General features: G+C 38.9%; 2 protein-coding genes across 10 annotated transcripts; one reads left to right on the forward strand and one right to left on the reverse strand.

Annotated features, from left to right (window-relative positions):
- Positions 1–231: 231 nt before the first annotated feature.
- LOC132956402 (retinoschisin-like) lies at positions 232–4,972 on the reverse strand. 2 transcript variants are annotated; one of them, XM_061029841.1, is made up of 6 exons: positions 4,887–4,971; positions 4,419–4,444; positions 4,134–4,329; positions 3,181–3,322; positions 2,089–2,284; positions 232–517 (listed from the first exon to the last, which is right to left on the reverse strand). In XM_061029841.1, exons 1-6 carry the CDS (start codon positions 4,939–4,941, stop codon positions 365–367), a joined length of 768 nt encoding a protein of 255 aa, XP_060885824.1. In that variant the 5' UTR covers positions 4,942–4,971; the 3' UTR covers positions 232–364. The 2 variants fall into 2 exon arrangements, with proteins under 2 accessions (XP_060885824.1, XP_060885815.1); XM_061029832.1 differs by lacking the exon at positions 4,419–4,444 and having other exon boundaries at positions 4,134–4,370; positions 4,887–4,972.
- A 1,647-nt stretch (positions 4,973–6,619) lies between these two features.
- On the forward strand, positions 6,620–21,803 carry LOC132956412 (AP-1 complex subunit sigma-2). 8 transcript variants are annotated; one of them, XM_061029863.1, is made up of 7 exons: positions 6,620–6,729; positions 7,328–7,506; positions 9,950–10,058; positions 10,154–10,291; positions 12,020–12,050; positions 15,081–15,137; positions 15,655–18,774. In XM_061029863.1, exons 1-6 carry the CDS (start codon positions 6,652–6,654, stop codon positions 15,134–15,136), a joined length of 591 nt encoding a protein of 196 aa, XP_060885846.1. In that variant the 5' UTR covers positions 6,620–6,651; the 3' UTR covers position 15,137; positions 15,655–18,774. The 8 variants fall into 8 exon arrangements, 5 of the variants coding, with proteins under 5 accessions (XP_060885846.1, XP_060885837.1, XP_060885865.1 ...); XM_061029854.1 differs by having other exon boundaries at positions 16,674–18,774; XR_009666023.1 differs by lacking the exons at positions 12,020–12,050; positions 15,081–15,137; positions 15,655–18,774 and adding exons at positions 18,961–19,191; positions 21,516–21,803.
- The last annotated feature ends 1,568 nt before the right edge of the window (positions 21,804–23,371 follow it).

Here is a 23,371-nt window from a genome sequence, read left to right on the forward strand (position 1 = left end):
AAAGGGACTGGGGGATTAAATTGGGATGGGCTTTTATTTAAAGTTTTACTGTATTTATCTCACTTCATATTGTAACCACAACATAGAACAATGTTATCATTTGTCTTTTTCTTAATGTTTGCTCTGATTCACAGAAAGTATAAGTAATAACAGGAGTAATGAAGTCTTTAAATCTACATTTTAATCTGGAAACCCTCCTGTATGTATGCATGGTGTCCACATTAGTAAGTCGACATGTTTTGGTCGTAAAGTGTCATAACTGATCTTCCAGCGTTGCATCGTTGTCCTTGGTTTTTTTTTTTGAAAGTGCAGGCTGACAGGGAATGATGGATGTTGTGGGGAAAAGCAGGCTGTTTTTTCGTCTTCAGCTGCACTTGTTCATGCACATCAGCAGCTCCATCCTCATGGCGATGCGGGTGTGCCAGCCCAGCGGCAGCAGGCGGATGTATCGAGCTATGATGGGAGGACGCAGGATGTTCTGGACCGAGGTGGAGCGGTCAGAGTTCCCATAGAAGACCTGAGGAACAGAGAGTCAGTAAACTGCATGCAAAGAAACACCACATCACTTTATTTTGTATTTGTCTCTTTTTTGGGATAGAGTCAGACATAAGGGCGAGAGCGTGGGGAAATGACATGCTGGAAAAGCGCACAGGTTGGCTTAGAAACTGGGCCACTCGCTAAGAGGACTGCAGCCTCTGTTTATGGGGGTCACACTCTAACCACTATGCAACCAGTGCCCCATTTTCTATGTCTTTTAACTTCATATTGGTTGTTTATGCACTGTAGAAAAAGAAGAGTTGAGAAAACTTTTAAAAAGTAAGTTGATGTATGTTTTCAATCTATGAGGACACACAGATATCATCTCATCAAAATTTGAAATGTACGTTTTTCCAACTTCAGTATGTTAGTAGACCTTACTGGTATCTAAGAAGGTATCTATCCTCAGTTTGACAAACTGAGGATAGATACTGTTATTAAACTTCTGAAACTAAATTGACTCAACATATTGTGTGTCAAAGCCTTTTAGTTGAGTAAACTCAAAAAGGCTTTGCATCTGGTTTATTTACCTTTTTTTATGTTATCAAATGAAATAATCTCCTCAGTTAAACAGATGGTTCAATTCTGCTCTTGAATTGAAGGCAGCAAAACACATTTTCCCATACTCAACAATATTGTAAAAAAAAAAGAAGTTTGACTTGAAACCCAAATCATGTCCCTTAATCACATCTGAAGATACCTTGTTCTGTGGCCTTGCTTTTCACATTTGGTCATCATTCATGTGCTCATTCTTCACTACACAGATATTTAAGTGTTTGTAAAAAAGGTCAAAAAGAAGTTCAAATAAAATGTAAAAGATCCCTATTGAGGCGAACTCACAGCTAACCCAGTTTTTTTTTTGTTCAAATAAGATTGAAAACAAAGACTTCATAGCATATTGAATATGTATGTGTGTATCATTTTACATTTAATAAGGCAGATAATCCTCCCATACAAGAAGCTGGAAACACAACATCTGCTGGTTCTTGTTACCAGCGTATAACATTCCCAACATTCATAGCTTTATAAGATCGATAAATTCAACGTTCAAACTTTTCATTAAATTTGAAATGTGTTTAAAGCTCGTTCTTGAGCGAACATTTCTGCTTCATCTGCAAAACTTTAATAATAGAATCTGTTTTGAAAAAAAAAGTTTTCCTAACTGAATCAAACCTCAATTCTTTCAACATGAATAATATTTACATTACGTTATATTTGAAAAAAAAACTGTATCCCCTATGAATCACCTTGACATTCCTCTTCCTGGGTGTTGTGAGGCTCTTCATTTCTGTTTTAACTTCATTAAATGGCATCGACCAATAATGCTTTTGTGAGCTGCTACAATGTTTGTAAAACACAGATTACAGGAAGTACAAAGAAATCCCCCTCAAAGCTGTTTTCTAACTTCAAACTGTACATAATGTGCTGCAAAACTCCTCATATTAATATATAAGGTCTTTTTGAACTACAGGCTATAACGTTAAACGTTAAAAAAAGTTGTCAGAATCCTAAAAACGTTGAAATGAACTGCTTACAGTTGAGAGTCCTCACCCTGTTGTTCCCTGTCTGGTCTTTGTAATAGATCCAGTTGAGTGTTTCCACAGAGCGATACTGGACGCTGTATTTAGTGAGCCACTCGTCAGCATCGCAGCGGCCCTGAGTGAGGATCCCAGACACCACGCCCACCTCCTGCAGGTCGATCTGGAGCCACTGGTACTGGTCGTTATACTTGGACAGCCATGCACACCTGATAGTCATGAACATGTGATATATATGATTTTGATTTGTATCATGCATTAACAATATGTGCAGCCCAAAGCAGGCTTACAAGACATCAGGCCTTATGGACCGAAGAGACCCCACTGCAGCACTGACTCATGCAGAGGTTTCATGAACCATCTGTGTGCTCACCCACATCCAAAATAGTATTAATTGAAAGTATCTATATCCACAGATAATATCCACTGTAACTTCAAACATGAAAGTCTGTTTAAAGCTAAATCTGATCTCTAAACGTGTAAATATTGGACAAAAAGTTGATTTAAACATGAAAAGACTGAGGACTATCTTTGACTGAATTATGGATTTAGACAATAAAGAACGTTTTCTATCACTTTAAGGTTACATTTTTAGGGGGCGGGGCCAAATGGAGGGCTTGGTGACATAGTTAGGTTCCTTAGAATAATCCTGCCCCCTTTAGCGCTATAATGGTATAAAATCACTGAGCCCTATAGCATCTTCAGATCTCCCGCTCTTTTGCAGTTACTTCAAGTTTCAACATAACAGTTTTGATGCAGTTTTGTTGAGCCTTTCCTGCGAGTGGGTGTGGTTTTTGGTGCATTTAACGGACACACCCACAACATCCCAGATGGATTTCTGCTTAATTCTGTAGAATTTTGACAATTTTGTGTACTTAGCCATTTTTATAATCTCTGAAATTTGCCCTGGTGGTCAATTACACTGTCCAACCATAACTACTTCCTGGACCCGCCCCCTGAATCAACCTGCCAGTTAAGGCGACTTGGTCTCACAATTTTTAGCAGAGAAAAATAAGTACAGAGAACATGAATAATGATGAATAACTAAAGTTCTTAGCAGTGAAATTCAACCTTAGGCCCTTAGTCCCTGGTTTTTATTACGTACCCGAAGCCCTGGTTGTTGAGGCGAGCCCTGTCGGGGGTCCAGGACGAGTACCAGCCAGTGTGTTGGTCCTGATTGGAGCAGCTGATCTGGTCTGACGTCACTGATCCAGATTCAAAGCCGAGGGCTCTGTGGTACGGGCATTCTGCAGAGAGCAGAGTTCTTTAAAGTTCTTTAAACTACAAAGCTGTAACCATTAAAACACACAAAAAGAACCGGTTCAGACCAGATTTGGTCTGGGCTTCACATTTTCTGTCTCTTTATAAGGTACCAGGTAGGCTGCTTTGGTTAACTAACCATGAAAGCTCCTCCAATCCTTCTTTGTTTTCAGTACGTAATAAAAATAATGGATCTGGAGCAAATACTTTAGAAAAACCTTCTTCCAAGAAGTGTGTGCATGTAACATCTGACTGGCATCACAATCCTATCCTCCATTAAAGCCATCCCGTCTGCCGTGATCCTGCTCACAGTGAGGTCTGATTCTCAGAAGTCTTCCCTGACACGGCAGAAGACGATGATCATCTGATGTGTGCTGCTTTGCCCTGTATCAAGCTGTGAAGTGAAGGGCATGCCTCTATTTTGGGCTCCCTAATCTGCTCATCACATTCCTGTGCAGGTAATGAGATTATTGAACGGCATTTAGCTTTCTAGTTCTCTTTATCTTCCTACAATTCCAAGACATTTCAACTCAAACTACTAAAACAGAGGTAAAAAAACAAAGGGTATAATAAAGGTGATTGTGCAGCACGGCTGAGGACACAGTCAGGTACCATGAGGTGTGTGATCCATCAAACCAGCTTGAGCTCTCTCTAAACAGCCACAGGATACGATCCAGGCCATCAATAATCTACACCTGATGTTTCCTGCTGTGTCTTTGACCTTTGTTTGCATCCATTTTTTCTGCAGATAAGTAACAGAAATCTACAGAATCATGTGAACCCGGGGGAAGTCCTCACCTGGCATGCAGTCCAGTGTGAAACCCTGAGGTGTGGGTGTGGGAGGCGGGAGTGAGGTCTGCAGCACAGGTGGGACACTTGTCGGCGAATCTGGAGACTCGCAGTCACAGGTGCACGCTTTCATGTTGCTGGTCCATGTCTCGATGACCTCCTGGTCCTCCTCCTGCAGTTCCTGCTCCTGGACATCCTCCCCCTCCTGAGGGACATACGGGGAGGAGTTAATGCAGAGTTTTGCGCCTAGAGTGAGTTAAAACCACATTTCAAACTAGTTTTAGATGATCTTACCTCCTGAGAGTTAACAGTTATCAGAGCTGTGGAACATCAACGGATGCATGAAATGTAAGAGCAAGTGTTTAAAATCAAAAGTAAAAGCTGAAGAAGAACAAAATTAGGATCATAAACATATAGAAACACTATGACAATTATTTTGCATTTGATTAACACAACTGTGACAGAAGTCTGAATTTCTCTGTAGGTTTGTATGCATGTGTCTGGTAGATACATTTAGGTTAAAAACAACAACAACACAACTTTTTTTAAAGCCACTTGCAATGAAAGGTAGCCAGTTATTATCAACAACTTTATAATTCAACATGGTGAACTCCAGGTTAGCTGCAGTACATGTTCTGCATGTTACTGTAAATTGCATTGATTCAAAGAACAATCAAATGGTCAGAAGCAGTGAGGATAAGGTCAAAATGCATTATCATAGAATAGAATAATATCCCTGACGCAGGTGCACAGGTGACTTACCCTGGGAGAGAAGCAGGAGGAAGAGCACAGCAGCACATCTAGCAGTGACCTCCATCTTCCTCCTCTGCTGTGCTGGAATGTGATGTGTGTGTGATACACAACGCTAGCGGATAGGATTACTGTAATCCACAGGCCTGTGATTGCCTTATCTAATAATACTTTTTAAGGGCCCTAAGTCACCTCTCTCCGGCTTGACTTTTGAACTTCACCTGCAGGAACGCCATCATATCAAAAATCAAAAGTGAGCATCATTCTTCCCAGCAGTGGCTGATGATCCCAAGTTTTAAAGTCCTTGCCTTTCCTTGCCAAAACGAAAAAAAATATTTACAAAATTAAACAGCATCGAGCAATGCTGTACAACAGGTTACCAATGTACTTGCACTTTTCTTGTATATCAGCATATTTACTTCATGCAAAGAGAGAGATAAGAAGATTGTGACTGCACTCATGACCCCTGACTCCCTACCAACCTCCATCCAATCCATGCACACGGGGTGGGGGGTCATATTGTTTAGATTTACTGTTTATGTAAAACTCTTTGTCACACTACTGCTGTATGAAAAGTGCTTCACAAATAAAGCCTAATTGATTGATGGATTGATTGCTTGATTGGTATTGCTACCCTAAATATGTAGCTGCAGCAAAAAAACGGCTTAGCTGGGTTAGCATCATGTAGCATAGCCAAGCAGCTTCTCTTTGCTCAAAGGTTTCAAAATCCATAAAACATCGTCTGCATCATCATTCAAATGATCACATTTTTGAATCCACTGAAGAATAAATCCCTAACATAGAAAATAGAGTTTGTAATGGTGGGCTTATATGCATGACTTGATCTGTGCAAAAACTATAGACTACAGAAGAAGTGGATCTTGCTTTCAAAAGAGAAGAAAATTAAGAGGTGCCTTACACCTTCATTCTTTTTTTATGGCCAGAAGATGTTGACTCCTCTGGTTAATAATTAAATAACAACAATAATAATACAAAAAATCAGATGGTTAAGACATCCATTGCAAATGGTCCATACATCTAAAATTATCAATTTTAGCTCTTTATTTTTGGTTTCAAGTCATCTTTCCATTAATATTCCCAACCAAACTCACAAATAATAATGTGTTGTATCTATTTTCCCTAAAAGCTAATAGAAAAAAATAAGCATTTATAGTTTTTACACTCTCATAGTTAAGAATAAAGGGCCTATAATATGTGATTTAGTGTATGAGATGCACTGGTGAAGACTTTGGTAAAAAAAAACAAAGAAAAACATGCTATCGCTATTTCCTTTGCTTCTAAAAAAAGATCCCAGCTGTAGTTCTATGTTAACCATTAAGACATGGGAATGATCTAAATCCTCTTATCTGGAAAGAGAGAATGAGTGTATTGCACAAATTCTCAAAATATTTATTTTTGACTGTTCGTTTCTCACTTTCTAAACATGTCAGCCTGTTAATTTATAAAAGATTATAGAGCCGAATTAATAACACATTTTTTATTTTTTTATTTTAATATCACACTTGACACCTGTTCCTGTAATAAACTTACATGTTATGGCTTCTGGTAATTCCGCCTCTTTTTAAACATTCAGCCAGTGCACCTGATTTTGGCGTCATAATGGGAGGGATTATCCAGGGCTGTTTTTTTGATGGACGCATGAATCAGCCAATCAGATGTGCGACATTGAGTTAAAGCCTCGAAAAGGCGGAGACTGTAACAAATTGTCGACCAATGACCATCGATCTGAGCGCTTCATTGACCAATCACAAAGTCGATGCAAAGCGGCCGCGTATGTCTCAGGGAGGCGTTGGAGGCTCATTTCTTCAGAGGAGAATTCAGTGTTTTCATCAAGGTAAGTGGGTTCAAGTGTGTTTTATTACAGCTTTTCTATTAAAATGGGTTCAAAGCCTGGTGGCATGTCGTGTTTATAAAACAGGCTAACGGCGGAATAACGGTTTGAGATGACCGGTAACGTTACTTCCGTCCGCGGTGTTGATAACGGGAGAGAGGGGAAGGTTTCATGATGTTTGTGCTGTAAACTTTGAGATGTGGCTTTGAAATTGTTGATTAAATAAATTAAAAAAAATTAAATTAATAGAATGATGGTTTATATATATTCAGACAGAAATATCTCAATAAATATAAATAATAAAACTATCCTGTGGGCTAGTTTTGAATTCATCTCATTATCTGAAAAAGATGATTAGTTTTGCTTGTTGTTAATTTTCTGAATACCTCCCATATAATTTGAAACAAAAACTTCCACTATTGGACTCAATCACATTAATTGATATCTACATCCGGGTTTCTCCATTTAAAAAAGTGACTACATGTGTTGTTGTAAATGCGTTTGTTGTCTTTCTGCAGATGTCTCAAAACCACCCACTCCTCCTTCCCATCATCATCTCTCATTGTGTTTCACAGCTCCCCCTCTCATCTCTGTGTTTCAGATGCAGTTCATGCTCTTATTCAGTCGGCAAGGAAAGCTGCGGCTTCAGAAATGGTACGTGCCATTGTCTGATAAGGAGAAAAAGAAGATCACTAGAGAGTTGGTGCAGACGGTCCTAGCTCGAAAACCCAAAATGTGCAGCTTCCTGGAGTGGAGAGACCTGAAGATTGTATATAAGAGGTGGGTAGAGGACATGGACTGTTGAGAAGTGGGTTGTGTTTATGGGAGAGTGTGTTGTGGTTCAGCGCTCACAGAATAGATTTTTTCACACTTCCGCGGGCAATTCATAGACCTGTCATCCCTGTCATCCTGTCAAACTGTTTTCAAAGAGACGAGAGCATCATGGCTGCACGCAGACGCCAACAAGAGGCTATTAATTTTGCCTCATTATATCCTGTTGCTGTGCCAACAGACAGGCTGGCAGACTATTTATGAACCCAAGTGACCCAACAAGGCCAGACAAACACAGCACGCACCAGACTGTGACTTTGCACCATTTCACAACAACACACATTTGTTTACAACTAAAATTCATACGGTTTAAAGTAATTACTTATTTCCACCTCTATATTTTCATGTACCTGAGTTACATTATTACGTCCAATTCAGAGTCATTTTATCTGTAACAAAAGCTACCGCATCGAAATCTTGTCATGCAACAATGGTGACACTATTTATTTTTCTCCTACCAACTCGTTCTCGAAAGATTCTTAATAAAATTCAAAAGTGTTGATGTTATTTCTTTGTATTTTTTCTGAAGGTGAAGAGGTCAGAGTCAGCTTATAATCCAGTATTGTTGAGACATTACAGTTCAGAGGACACAGAAGGGGCCACAGACATTTTGAACTTTTCTTTTTAATGATTATATTTTGACATGCAGTGGGACAAAATGAAAAGGTGTCGGGTCAGATTCCTGCCCTGTAGCCAACTGAGCCTGAGGACATCCGGAAGGAAAATGTTTTCATTCAACACTGACATTAAATTGCACAATGTGAGAAAGATCTGTGAGTAATAACCGTTTTTTGATATTGCAAAGAAGATCTGACTAGCAAAAAATAAGCAAATATTGAAGTGTGCTGAACAGCTAGATCTGTTTGTTACACTTTATCTTAAATCCTAAATAGATACAAATATCAAACGTTGTTCTTTTCACCTTTATCAAGCATTGTGCAAATTAACTTTATAACAAAGTCAAGCACCAAGTCTTCACATTTGAGAGGTTGGAGAAGTAGAGAAACAAGGAATATTAACTTAATGATAACTAAACTCATTCATCTCTGCTAAATTTCCAGTCAGTTGAGCAAACAATTTATTGACTAAATGTTGCATCGCTCTAAATATCCCGATGAACTCAGGTTTATGCAGAGCAGTTCCCCTCAATGTGCACTGGTTGTTATTTTTATCAACAGGTTTAAAAAATGCCCCATTGAGAGGCCAATTATGATATAAACTGGCTCTTCATAGATTTCACAGCCTGCTGGCTCTCCATATGAGTCAGCGACAGTAAAAGTGCTGTCTCACTTCTCCGTACCACAAACGGCTACACAAGTGAGCTGAGGTCTTTGTGTTTCCGGAGCTTGGCCGTGCCTTGCATCCACTCAGCAAATGAGGATGTAGAGAACTGTGAAACAGCTGAGAATAAAAAGTGAACTAAATATTCAGATCTGCAGAGTTCCATGTCGAGTTTGTTTCTACAAAATCAGCCGTTTCCATGTTGCCCTCCTGCCCTGCTGGTTGTGAAGGATCAACTGACCCGCTCCTTTATTAGCCAATCATCACATGCTTATAGAATGCCTCAGGGATTACCAGGGATAAAGACACATGGCAGAATGAGGCTTAGCTCACACAGCCTCCTGCATCCTGCTGCTGGCTTTTAAATGAATACCCTGTGCACAGTAAACAGCCATCTTTAATTATAACAGAAGCGCCGTGTCAGCACTCCTGCAGTAAGCTCCGAGACACAATAAATCACTTTGAGATCCTGTCTAATTGATAACAATGCAAAAAGTCAGCTCTTCTTCTGTTTACTTTTTCAAGCTGAATTTGTAGTGCCACTTTGTCTTTGGTAAAGGTCACATACTGTGTTATACAAAATACACTTTACCATGGTTTTCTAACACTAATATGTGTCCTTATTCTGTCTACAAACCCCCCCAGTTATGAGATAAGTCCATCCTCTCCGTCTGTTGCCTGCTTAACTTTTCAGAAAATGTGTGCTCAAACAGGCCGTTTGTTTTTTTTCCCTTTGTGACATCACAAAGGGCAGTAACCCCTCCCCAGGTTGTTTGTTCTGCCCTCTGAGTCTGCCTTCTCACTGTAAACAATCAGGCATGTTGGAAGAATGCCTGAGCGACATCCTATTCCAGAAAAGGGGTGTGGTCAGACATTGCTCATTTGCATTTAAAGCTACAGACACAGAAACAGTCTGTTGTGAGCAGGGCTGAAATAGAGGGGTTTATAGACATGATCAAATATAGGATCAGAGTGGATTTAGGACAAGAAACTTCACAGACATGTAATGCGGACCTCTGAGATGTATTTAAACTTGTTGAAAACAGGTTTAATATGTCACCTTTAAATGCTGATGTCAGGTTGAAGTCGTTTACCTTGTCACATGTTGCAGATATGCCAGTCTGTACTTCTGCTGTGCCATAGAGGACCAGGACAACGAGCTCATCACGCTGGAGATCATCCACAGATATGTGGAGCTGCTGGACAAATACTTTGGCAGTGTGAGTTTCTGCTGTCTGATCATTTCTTATTCCTCTACGTGTGGTGCATCTGTGCCATCGGTTAATGTTGTGCTCTTTTGATTTCTGGACAACAGGTGTGTGAGCTGGACATCATTTTCAACTTTGAGAAGGCTTATTTCATCCTGGATGAGTTCTTGTTGGGCGGCGAGGCTCAGGAAACGTCCAAAAAGAACGTATTAAAGGCCATCGAGCAGGCCGACTTACTGCAGGAGGTAAGGCTTTTAAATGATATCGATGTGGGAACAAAAGCAGTGTCATACTAATGAGTTCCTCTCTCCTGCTCCGGCATCATTAGTAATCTGCCCCCCACTCTCCACTGCAACACTGTCGACATTTGTGAAATTCAGATCAAAGCCAGTTTGAAAGAGAGAGAGAGAGAGCAGTGGATCAGAGTCTGAGGGATGAATTCACAAAGAGAGGACAGCACCATGACTTGCATACGTTATCTGCCCTGTCAAGTTCTAATTCACATAAGAGTTTTCACTACTGATATTACAGTAAAAACATGCTCAGTCAATGTCATTTGCCCTTTTTTACATGTTTGATTACATAATCCATGAAGCAAAGTGTAATGATGAGTTTACGCCAAGACAACACCAGACTGGTCACCAGTAGTTAAATCAAAAAGTGAGAACACCTTGACCGACAAAGCCTTCGCCTGGCTTCAATCACAGCTGCCATCAAGTCTGAGTGAGACACCTCTAACACATGTGCTTCAGTTACCAGCCACTTCCTGAAGATAATCTTGAGATGGTGTTTGTGAATGAGACTTCTTGCAGTCGGGCTTATTTGCATAGAAAGGAGTCAGTGTAACACCATATGTTGCATTAGTTGCTCATATATTAAAGTGCATATGGCACAGGAGCACTGAGAGATTATTTGCTCGGCAGGGCAGTTACTGATGCTTTCTTCTCGTAGCAGGTGCTTTGAGAAATAGACACTTTCTATTTTTCTGATTTTGCAGGTTGAGTTGCTACAAAACTCATTCTGTGCACTCTCTCATGTATTTTTTTTTTTTAGTACTGCTTACTCCCTTAAAGTTCTAATCCTTAAGAATTCAGCCCCGATGAATCTGGTAATGTCTGTGCTCACTCCTGGTAACAGAAAGAGGGGTTTAATGTTTACATTTTGTGTTCACACTACACTTTGTGGCATTTAGTTTTTTATCCACAAATCCGATTTCCACCTCAGTCAGCGGTCACAATAATCTGACAGACATGCCTTGAATCTGAAGTATCAGCACTCTGAAACTGAGAGTTGCAAAAATTAAATCTGTTAGTTATCAGCTGTTAAATTAATTTTAAATAATTTTGATAATCCTTGAGTTAGTCTGAGTAAACAAGTCCAATTATTATTTATTCAATGTGAATATTTTTTAAGTTTCTTTCCAACTCGATGTCAGTAATCTTTGGGTTTAAAACAGTGAAAGACATCTGAGAGACTTCAAACATTTTACAGACCAAACAACTAATCAGTTGATTGATAAAAATACAAATGTTTCATTGACTATAAAAATAGTCATAGTCCCAGCTCAAATTGTTGGGTTTGTGTAAGCACTAACTAACTCATATCTGACACACATTTGAAACATAATACAGTAGAATAATCAGTTAGAAAAGCTAGAAACACTTAAAAAGATGCTTCATCAACGTGTGTTAGGTCAGTTTAATTCAGCACACGAAAGGTGGACTCTTACACTTGGTACAGCTTCTGATTCCTCCTTTACTTCCGTCCTATTGATTTGTATGATGTGATTATTCTAGAGATTTATGCAACCTTTTTCCCCACAAATGTGTGTATTTAGATTTCTAAATTGTGATTGTTCCCTCCACTGGCTGCTCACTGCTTTATTGTCTTTCTTTTGATTTGTTTGAATCTTGATCTCTGCTGATATGTCCCTCTCTCTTTTCCTGTCTATTCTTCACCATTGTGATTTGCAGAATATAGACTTTCAGATGCGCCTGTTCTCAGGTATCGTTTGTTGAAGTCGAACTTAACCCTTGCTGTAGTGTTAGATCGGTAGATGACTAATAGATTCCCAAATAACCCTCAAGAGTCAGCTGAAACAACAAACCATTAGCAGCAATATTTTCAGAGTCAGGAGGACAACGTGGGAGATATTTAGTTACTGGTTTGTTTTTCTGCTTTATATTAACCCTCTGATGTAATCCAATAAGTCTTCATCAGCAGCTCCTCTACATGATGGTTGAGACTAGAGGTACACTCTGTAGTCTACATCATAAAACATACTTGTATTTAATTAACATCTGCTGAAAAATTTAATAAAGAGCAGATATTGTGTTACAAGTTTCACTGAACTGTAACACTGACTAGTTTAATGGTTGAAGTGAGAGGAGCTCAGGTTTCAGCTCAGATACAAAGCCTCATTGTGTGCACTGCTCAGACCACACACACACACACCCCCCCCCCACACACACACACACACACCCACACACAGACACACACACACACACACAGACACACACACACACAGACATTAGCATTTCATATGCGTGGTGCTTGATTACAGTAGTTTACAGAAGGAAAACAAAACACAGTGTCACTGCTCATATCGTAAAACTAAACCAAGAGCTTAAATGTATCAGGTATCTTTATTGTAGTAATTAAAGGGTGCTCCTGGTGACTATTTCTTTTACAATTATGGTGATTTTAATGACTAATACACACTAAAAGTTTTGGATTAGCTCCAGTAGACTTCTTCAGTTAGCAGCCACGGTACAGTCTTTAATGACACCTTTGGGGGCTGATGGGGGTCAGATCAGAGCAGATCCATTCAAAGTTCTTGTTTTTTTGTCACTGACAGACTCTGATTGTTATTGTCGGACAACAGCATGGAAGTGATCTTTACATTAAAATATTTTTTGTTTAAGAGGAAAAAAACATTCTAAACGGCCATGGTACCCCGTGCACACTCACAGCCTGTACGTTCAGGTGCGCACAGTTGCAGGAATATACCATGAAAAATAAATCACAACATAGTGGCACACTGAAAATAACTAACTAACAGAGTTAGGAAAATGATATTATTTTATCCACAAAGTCGTTCCATCCCTCTTTTCAAAGATACCACACTCCCCTGACTAAAACAGGAACATTGTCTTACAGAACACTGGAGTTGCACATCGTAATCTGAGTTTTATTTGAGTTACTTTTTAACGACTTTGGATTTTTAAATAGTTATCTTAAATCCAAGAGTAGACCATAAGACCATCAAGCGAACTTATCCAGAATTCGGTTACTGAAACAAATGAATTCCTGAGTTCTGCGAGCTAAAGCTTCTGTTTTTGTCGATGGAGTCTGGTAGTTTTGAAGAGAGTAACTGCTGCTTGTGCTTTCAAAATTAGGTTCTCACCTAGACAAAAAAATGATCTCTCTATCTCTGTACAGATTCTCTTTGTTATTGTCAGTGTCTTACTACTACTACTACTACTAAACTATTGGAGCAATTCCAAACGTTTTTTTGTACCCTTTTCTTTGTTGAGACCGTAAATAAATAAGTAAAGATTTCTCATTTAATGGAAATATTGAGTCTTACTAAAGGGGAGCCATTTGAACGAGTCACTGTTTAGAATCGATTTAGTCTATGAAAAGAACACACATGTATTTTTAATGTGTTTTACTCTGACAAGAGGCAAACACCTCGATACACACAGTACTGGAGTCACACAGGAGTGTTGTATGAACTCCTCAACATTTCATCACTTATCAAGCATAAGACCACAGCTAATGAGTGCTGGGAAGCAAAGTGAGGCCTGCTGACAAACCATTAACATCTGATGGATAAAGTCATGTGAACCGTACAGATAGACCAATATTGGTTCTCTGGATGTTCAAAGACTTCAGGCAAACACTCCCGGACTTTAGTTTAATGTCATTATGTATATTTTGAAGATGAAAAATAACCAATAATGATTCAAAGTAACAGATGTAGTGCAGAACAAATCTAAATGAGAAAACTGTGTTTTAAATCAGTGGTTCTCAACTGGTCTAACCTCAGGACCCACCACCAGCTCCTTCATGAAAAGTCTTGATCCAAATTTTCTGATATTTTTCAACCAATCAGATTTGTTGCAGTTTTGACCTCAGACTCTAAACACGAGAGAACAAAGAAACAAGACAAAACAAACATGTTCCAAAAGCGCCTCATGTTGACTTATGTTGACATATGTTTTCCAGGTACACATTAGCTACCCACTGAAAATGGCGCTGCGACCCACTTTTGGGTCCCAACCCACCAGTTGAGAAACACTGGTTTAAATGTACCTTGAATATCTAAAACATGATGTGCTTCAGGTTTATTTTGCACATTCTCTGACAAAGTGATTCTGAAATAAGCCAACATTAGCCATGATAGTAGCTGTGTAGCTGCTCATTGATTATCAGACAGATGGACCATCAGGTATCTGTACTCTAGAGACCTAATCTAATCTAATCTACTCTAATCTACTCTAATAAAACACCAGAGTGACAAAAAGAAATGTAGAAAATAGACAAGATGTGTCAGACTTTTGAAAAGGCATACAGAAGATATTTGGAGTTTAATGATGAGAGGTAAAGTCGTTGTTGTCAGAGTTGACTTTTTAGGGACACATTTGGAGGAGTGCCTCTGGTTTTAAAGCATTAGAGCAACAGAGTGAAGTAATTACACAGAAAACATACCACAGGGGATTGGACTGCAGTCATTTTAATAAGCCTTTAATGAAACATTTGTCAGGAGCTGGACATTACTTTGGTGCCAGTGAGCAGATGGTCTTTTAAAATAACAAAGTCTCAGAGGATCTCCTGCCCAGCTCAGCTCAGCTCTGTAAGACCTCCGAGGTGAACTCAGATCAGACGTCCTCATAAAGAGGGTGTTGTTACAGTGATGGAGGCTCCCCCAGCTCGTATACTGTAGACATGTAGATACTGTAGAGTCACCCTGAGAAACCAGTGCTGCTTTGTTCCGTTTGCTCACTTTTAAAAAAAATGTTTGCCTCCCAGGTGTGATGGTCCCAAACATGGTCTCTGAGTCTTCTGGTCTTTTCCAGACCAGCTGAGGTGATTTCTCTTGTGTCTGTGGATTCACTGATAGAGCCCTGTAGTCATAACGTGTCCCAGTCGTCTGCATCAGTCTGTGTGTAGCTCAGATCCTGCTGGTAAAGACCGTGTTCCTGCCCTCATGTCTCTAGTTAGTCCCTCCACTGTTGACCATACATGTTTGTATTGAAGAGAACGTGTGTCTTAGTCTATTAGTCTTGGTTTGTCATTCATGTGTATCATTTCATTGTCACCGTCATCTCTACCTGATGCTCTTTGTGTTTTATATTATTACATTTCTGCAGGTTGTATGATAGATACTTTGACTCTGAGCCCTTTAAGCTTGTCAAAATATGTTTTGATAACCAATTATTTAAAATAAATCAGTATCTGTTATCATAAGGACCAGTAGTATCAAACAGTAGCTTTAAAGCAAAAGAGAGCGAGCAGCTGAGGTCTATTTAAATTCACATGTCGGCAAACACTGACGTTTGTGTCTCATCAAGATGTCAAATGTTCGTTTGTCTCTTTCAAGCAGAAGAAGAGCAGAGGAGGTGACAGCAGAGGAGACACTGCTTTAATTACACAAATACATTGGCAACATTTGGTGCTGAAATGTTGTCAACATTGTTCAATGAAGACAGTGTGCAAACCTTTGCTTCAACTTTTGGCACGATGTTTCTAAAAATTGGAGGGCCTTGGACTTGTAGTTTCAAAACAGGCATCAATATTGTTAGATTTGTCTTAGTATCATATCAAAGTTTACCTTTATGGTGTCATTACATCCCTAGTGCTTTTAAATAAGAAATTAAATGATGCTGTATATTGTTACATATACATACATATATTATAAGTGTTACAATTTATGTCCCAGGTGTTTTCATTTACAAATTGTTTAAGCCATTTCAATTATGAAGAAATCTGAACTGTTCAGGAGACATTTTTTTTTTAAGGGTTTTCTTTTTCCTTTACTTAGACTTCAGGGCACAATTTAATGAAGACATGAAAAATCTGAGTTCAGTCTGAGCAAATGTAATCAAATGAATCTGCTGAATATCAAACGTAGACATGAAAGCAGTCTGGAATGTGCTTTAGATCAGGTAAGTAGGGAAGGTAATAAAAAATCAAGTCAAATGAAGATTATTTTTTCTTATTATGCTGATTTGTTTCTCTGTTCAGGATGAGATGATTTGATTAATGCCTCTCTTATTCTGTAAACTAATATGAAGCTTTAGCAAAGAGACAGCCAGAAAAGCTCGACAGACAGGCTGAAAACAGGGTAGATGGATTTCCTCACACAAGAGAAAACAGGGTAGATGGATTTCCTCACACAAGAGTTTCATCCTGGAGTTTGTTTCCTAAGTGTATTCAACCTTTAAAAAGACGAGTTTCTTTACTAGAAATGTTTGTTTGTGTTTGTGTTTGAGCGTAGTGTGTTTGCAGTGACCCCCCTCCAACCTGCTGCACTGTTTCCTGCATGTGAATAAAGTCTGAACGAGGCGGCTGCTGTCACTGGATGTTGTGTTGTTCTCTAAGCTGTGTGTTTCTCTCCCTCAGCCCCGTCATGAGTACTTTAATGTGCCTGTGTACTGACTGGCTGCCATCACTGCTCCTCCTGCTGCTGCTGCTGCTCTCCACCCTGCATGCTGAGCTCCTCAGTGCCTGACACCTTTCTGTCTGCACCCTCCACAACTCTCACTTTCATTGTGCGGAGGATGTCAAAAAATATTCTGAGCTCACAATTCAACCAGATACATGACAGTCATGACGGCATAAAGTTTAAGAAGTAAAAATGTATACTGGATAAGACATTTCTTATGGCACAATGTACGAGGAGATCCGTGCAAGTTTTTCACACATTTTGTCTGAATTCTATAATTGATATAGTCTATGGTGATATATCCAGAAAATGACTGTCATTTGTCCTCTAATGGTTTGTTTCATTGCACCATTTCTCCACCTTTTTATTTCTATTTTCAAAATCTGGGTTGCTTCGTTTGCCATTCTGACCTCAAAGTTTGTTAAAATGTATTTATATAGCTTCATTTATAAATCACAAATTTGCATTAATGGTGCAAGCAATGTGAGACACAAAAGTGATCTTTGGCTTTCTAATGTTGCCAAAACTAAAATCTTTCCTCAGCCTGAACAATTAGTTTGGTGCCCGAACTTTAAGTTTAGGAAGGTTAAAAGAAACAAATGTTGTGGGTAAAATCTGTCCCTTTGTTGTGTTTTTGCACAGCTCAGCAAATTCACGCAAAGCCAATCCCTGGGCCATTTTCACAACATTGCATCTTTGGCCGATCTCAACCTTTTCCAGACACAGGCGTCAACATGTACATCACCAAACTCACCTCTTTGTTATTCAAAATCAAACAGTGACCCAAATAACAAGAAGAAAAGTGTGACTCTACTGTCGTCAAAGACACGTAGATTAGTGTTTGCACAGGATAACATTGTAACGGGCAACTGATTGCAAAATTTGTTTTTTAATGGCGATCAACTTTAGTTTCATTAAATCTTTTGATTTTTTTGAGAGAAATTGAGCAGAAGTGATGTCTGAAGACAAACATCCAGCTCAGCCAACAGATGGACATTATGAAAGTGTTTGATCACGTCTCTCAGAGTAGATGTTACACAGAAGAAAGACCTGAAAACATTTCAACTTTAAAAAGAGATCCTTAAAGTTAGGCTCAAACAATCACAGAAGTCTGCAAAATCCTAGAGGGACTGAACATGATGAAAGAGAAAGAGAAAAGGTTTGCAAATCTAAGGTTAGCATCTGAAGACAACAGTGATGTTTGATTTTTTTTTTTATCCATTTTTCCATTTATGTTTATCCATGCTTCTAAGACCAGGTGAAGAAAGTCTTCATCCTCTGTGTGTGCACAAATGTGTCTGACTGTGTCTGACTGAAAGGCACGAGTATTCATGTAAACACTCTCTCTTGATAACACACTCTGATCAGCTGAATTCTTGGTGTTTCTTGTGTTAGATCCCAGGTTAATCTCCTTCACAGTCAGTCGTTATTTTGTCTTGAACGTGTTCATCCAGCCAGTATTGTCTTCACTTAATGGCTCCTTGATGGTAGTGTTTTTGTGTCTGACATCATCAGCCATGAGGGAGGTTAACTGCATTACCAGTCTGGTGTTTCCCTTCTTCATTTGGTTTGTGTATTTATGGGAGTAGTATCAGTCCGTCTCATGTCATGTATAGCTTCACTTCATATCATATGTGTTTAATCGTAGGTATTTATATTCTATAGTTCTCAAGTCGTTATAATGATTAAAATAATCCTAGCTCAGACCACAGCACAGACTAAAAGACTTTTAAATGATTTAAAGACCCTGATTATCTCCGTTTTAAATAACCTCTCCAGGTAAGTAGTTTTAGTGCAATGAATGTTGAAGAAATGTTTGTGTTTGCACTGATTTAACTGAAGCTCTTAGACTTTTTACTTCCTGATAATTGTCATAACTATCAACATTTAAACACTCTTTAAATAGAAGTTATTCTTATTAATGAATCATTAAATACCCACTTACTTACAGCACTTCAATGTTTTGTTTCCTTCTAAAGACTGTCATGATACATTGCAGATATTTTATTATTGTATATAACTGAAATAATAAATTCTTTATGATTCTTTGTCATATAAGCTCTCTGTTGTCTTTCCTTTATACAATCTGTTTTTAGGATGTCTGTTCAGTCATTTCGTTCTCTTCCTGATAAAACCATTAAACTAACTTGATGCCCTCTCTGCTGAATGCTGCTGAGCTCCTTTGTTTTTGCAGATGAAGATGTTTAGCCTACATACTAATAAACGAGGGATTTGTCATTCCAGCAAAATCCACCCTTGGAGTGAGAAGTCTATAATTGGTGAATAATTCAAAGTTTACGTTTTGGGCTGAAAACATTTTACTCTGAAAATGAAACGACACTTCAGAAGTCAGTGTGCAGAAGTGAGCTGTTTTTTTTTTTTCTTCCCTCTTACATAAAGTCGGTTTTTCAGTCTGCTGCTCTGATGTGACTCCTCTCCTTTACTTTGTGCTCAACCTTGTTTTAGGATGCCAAAGTAAGTGCTTCTCTTTCTTTCTGCCGCACGCTCACAGCACCCTTCATCGTGTCTTTGTTGTTGTATGATTTGTGACTTGTTAGCTCGGCTGCTGCACAGAAAAAAGAGAAAACAGATTCATTGGTCGTTGGCAATTCAATCATTCACAGCACGCATTGTGATTGAAGCTGGCTACACACAACCAATTTAGGCCTGATTTTAGCCCCCCCCCCCCCCCCGACGTTTTGGGGGGCGTGGCCTGAATAATGGCTTTGCAACCGATAATTTGTCCAAATAATCCTCAAGTGTGCGGTGTCAACACGATTATTTTACTGCTCCTATTTACGATTCCAGTATAGCTGCTTCAAATACCCGCAATAGCTAGAATCATCAACTGGATGTTGCATCCTTTGACAGCTCACAAACATGGCGGTGAACATAGACAGCTGCGCCCCGAGCCAAGTGGAAAGAGCCAAATGTAAAAGCCTTAGCGATATGTTGTCTCAGCAGGATTTCATGTTTGGATGTCAATGTTTCTCGTTTTTTTTTTTTTTTCGCTTCAAAATAGAACAGAAGCTGGACAGCCAGCTGAAGACATCGATCGTGTTCCATATTTTAAATCCTGAAGTCATGTTTGATCACAAGCTTCTCTGTAGTCGTGCAATCGACACTGTAAAACAGATAACGGCGGTGTGTGTGCTCTTGCGGTCGGGGGCTGAATCGCCTAGTTTGAGTGTTCTGAGGATTACGGTGTTAAAAATCAGATGAACCTGTCCTCATGTCTGTGGTCTCCCACGTGTTCAAATCAGTCTGGTGTGTTATCCAGCCAAGCAAATCACCGATGGCAGCATTCCATTTCAGTGTAACATTGTGAAGCTCAATCACTGACTGATTACTGACACACTAAATGGAATGGAGCCATTATTTATGTCATTGTTCACACCTTCGCTTTTCTGCTTTGACAAAAAAAAAATGGTCTGCCTTGAAAGGTGTTTTTCAATATGGTCATCTGTCTTTCATCTAGTTTTGTTTTTTGTTTATGTGTGCATATAAATATTACATTTATTGATTAATGCAGATGTAACAAAGTTAAAAATACATTCACAAATAATTCAAAAAAAAAAAAAGGGTTTGAAGGATGAGCTCATCATAAAGGATTTGTCATGCTAATTTTTGTCTTTGTGTTTAAGTGTCTCCATGAAAAGCCCCAAGCTTCCATTGAAATTCAATATAAACCAATCTGGGGCAACATTAGATGATACATGGGGGGGGGGGTCCTGCTTTGTGTTGTGTGACAACCATGTGCATAACTCAATTCCCTCGTCAGTCATTAGTTTCTGCCACTCCGCTAATCAACATTTAGATGAAGTTATGAACACAAAGAAATCCCCCCTAACAATACACCTGCAGTGAAAAGGCTAAATGTGGATGTAAACTAGAGCTGTTAATCTTTTTAATTACAGGCTTTGGTATTAATTAATCCCTATAAATCACATTCATTGATAAAATATGAGATATGTAGATTGACTGCATAACCCTGTTTCCACATTTTAATTTGACTCTGTTCGTTGTGTTATCAAGAGTAAATTCTCTTTTAACTTCAATCTGATCAAGCTGCTTCCCTTCAGTCAATCAAGATGAACGCGTTGTTTTGACAGCTCTAATGTTGCTTTGCACATTTAAACACAACTTCTGGCATAAATTGCCAACATTCAACTGTTCTTAAATTCCTTTTTGTCATGTAGTGTGATGTAAATATATTGATCTATAGTTGGAAACTTTGGTCACAAATTACAGCTTTTAATTTCCAAAAACGATTCAGAATAGAACATTGTATTGTTTGACTGTTTTCACAAAGCGGATACAGTTACACCCTGACATTACACCATGTGAAACGTTGCCTCACACTGTTCCTGTGTGTGTGTTCATTTGAGTATCTCTGCTGTTGTTAAACCTGCTGTACGCTGTGTGTCAGTGTGTGTGTGTGTTGTACGCTGTGTGTCAGTGTGTGTGTGTGTTGTACGCTGTGTGTCAGTGTGTGTTGTACGCTGTGTGTCAGTGTGTGTTGTACGCTGTGTGTCTGTGTGTGTGTTGTACGCTGTGTGTCAGTGTGTGTGTTGTACGCTGTGTGTCAGCTGTGTGTCAGTGTGTGTGTGTGTTGTACGCTGTGTGTCAGTGTGTGTGTGTGTTGTACGCTGTGTGTCAGTGTGTGTGTTGTACGCTGTGTGTCAGTGTGTGTGTTGTACGCTGTGTGTCAGTGTGTGTGTGTGTGTGTGTGTGTGTGTGTGTGTTGTGTAGCTCAGTGTGCTCTTCACAGGACTTGTGGTTCATGTCTCCCTCCACAGGAAGCAGAGACCCCACGCAGCGTGCTGGAGGAAATTGGACTGACATAAACAAGGTTCTCCTCGTCCTCATCCAGCCGTCACACACTCCTCCATCTGCCCCATACTCTGCTGGACTAAAAAAATACTATTCACCTTTAGGCACCCAAACACAAAAATCACAATGAATCTGTTTTCTGCTTCTTCTTTTTAACAGAGACAACAATAATGTAGCACTGTTTCAGTATTTCCTACTGAGTTTTTTTTTTCTTCTGATTTTCAGCGTTATGATGTTTACTGTTAGAAATTCAGCTCAATCAGAGTTTTTTTTGTGTTTTTGCTGATTTCTAGTCAACTCCAATTTGCTGCCCTGAACTGCAGTTTCAGCGTGACCACTTTATTCTGTGAAGTATATTTATATTAGATTTTCTTAAATGTATTAGTTAGACTTGTAAAATAGGATATATTGTAAATGGAAATCAAAAAGTATTACATTAGCTGAACCAAAGAATCATGTCACATGTATTAAGTGTTGCTTTGTGATTACGGTGTCCATATTTTCAAGAACAAAGTATTTCATTTGATTTATATCCACTTCACATTCATTGTCACTGCAGTCTGAGGGGACGTGTTTTAAGATAATAATAGATACATGACATATAGTGAGTATGTGCTCAGCTTATTTTTGTATTTTATTTTTCTGTGAAAAAGCTGGTTTGCATCATTTACCATCTTAACCCAAGCGTCTAAAATGTATCTATACAACTTCATTTTACAAAATTGAATTCACTTGATTAGCATAAGAAAGTATTTGCAGTGCTGGCGTACAGAGACGCTGTTTGCTCTGCAGTGCAGTGAGGGAGCATTTAACCCTTTGCGTGTGTTTGGTGAAGTAGACGGTGTCTTTTTGCACAGGTTTAGCGGGCACAAAAGCCACACAATCCTTACCTGAATCATGCCCAGAGTTTAGTTTAGTTTTACAATTTTGATTTCTGTTACAGCACGGCACGTTTGGGGAACGGGAGACAACATAAAAAGCAGATGTTGAGTTTAAAGTTATTTATTACTAAAGAAGCAAAGTTGTGATGCATAACAAAGTGAGGCAGACTGAACAGGCCAACGAGTGATGAAGTAAAACAGAAGGACTCTAAATAAATGTTTTCAAAAACGTACTTTCTAATCAGTGTAAAAGAATGAACATTAAACCTGACTAACTACACTCACTCATCCAAACCAAACAATAAATGAACAGCACCCCTTACCTAGTGATTCATAACTGAACTCATTCTAAAGCGTGTTTACTAAACCATTTTTAAGTTGTATCATCAGTGGGGACGCAACAAAAAGTTGTGAAACCTACAACCAATGAGAGCAAAGAAACATTTGACTTAGAGGTAAAGGCTGCTGGGTAGCTACTTCCAGCGTCTAATTCATTTTGCCTGAACATAATAAATCAGGTTTTTTGGCATGACCTGATAGAGAAGCAAACAGAATGAAAGAGAGACTCGTCTGTCAGAGCAAATAAAACAGGACTTCTTCAATTGTTCTGGTTCCCAGTCTGGTTGATATATGAAGTGAAACTCTCTCTATTTCTCTTATTTTACGTTTCCTTAGTGTGAAACGTTTCACTGAATCCTGAAACACCACAGATATTTATAAAAAAAATGTTCCTCTGACTTAACACATCTGATCAGTATCCAGGCAAGTTTCTTCTTTATAAGATAATACCTTCATATCACATGCAGTCATCTGATACTTTAATGAGAACTCTTGATAAATGCAGCTTCATGGAAGTATAACAGAAATGTCCCTCTTTTGTCTGTTCTGTGTTATAAACTGTAAGTTCACTAGTGCTTGTCTTACGATCTGATCAGCCTGAA

This window comes from Labrus mixtus, chromosome 3 (genome assembly GCF_963584025.1).
Source record: "Labrus mixtus chromosome 3, fLabMix1.1, whole genome shotgun sequence".
Taxonomy (NCBI): Eukaryota; Metazoa; Chordata; class Actinopteri; order Labriformes; family Labridae; genus Labrus; species Labrus mixtus.

Coding starts and splice junctions, on each gene's coding strand:
- LOC132956402 (XM_061029832.1), bottom strand. CDS start 4,941: ATGGAGGTCACTGCTAGATGTGCTGCTGTGCTCTTCCTCCTGCTTCTC. Junction 2,285..3,180: donor CTCAACAACCAGGGCTTCGG/GTACGTAATAAA, acceptor CATGACTATCAG/GTGTGCATGGCTGTCCAAGT. Junction 518..2,088: donor ACCAGACAGGGAACAACAGG/GTGAGGACTCTC, acceptor TCTGTTCCTCAG/GTCTTCTATGGGAACTCTGA.
- LOC132956412 (XM_061029863.1), top strand. CDS start 6,652: ATGCAAAGCGGCCGCGTATGTCTCAGGGAGGCGTTGGAGGCTCATTTC. Junction 6,730..7,327: donor AATTCAGTGTTTTCATCAAG/GTAAGTGGGTTC, acceptor TCTGTGTTTCAG/ATGCAGTTCATGCTCTTATT. Junction 12,051..15,080: donor TCAGATGCGCCTGTTCTCAG/GTATCGTTTGTT, acceptor TTTGCCTCCCAG/GTGTGATGGTCCCAAACATG.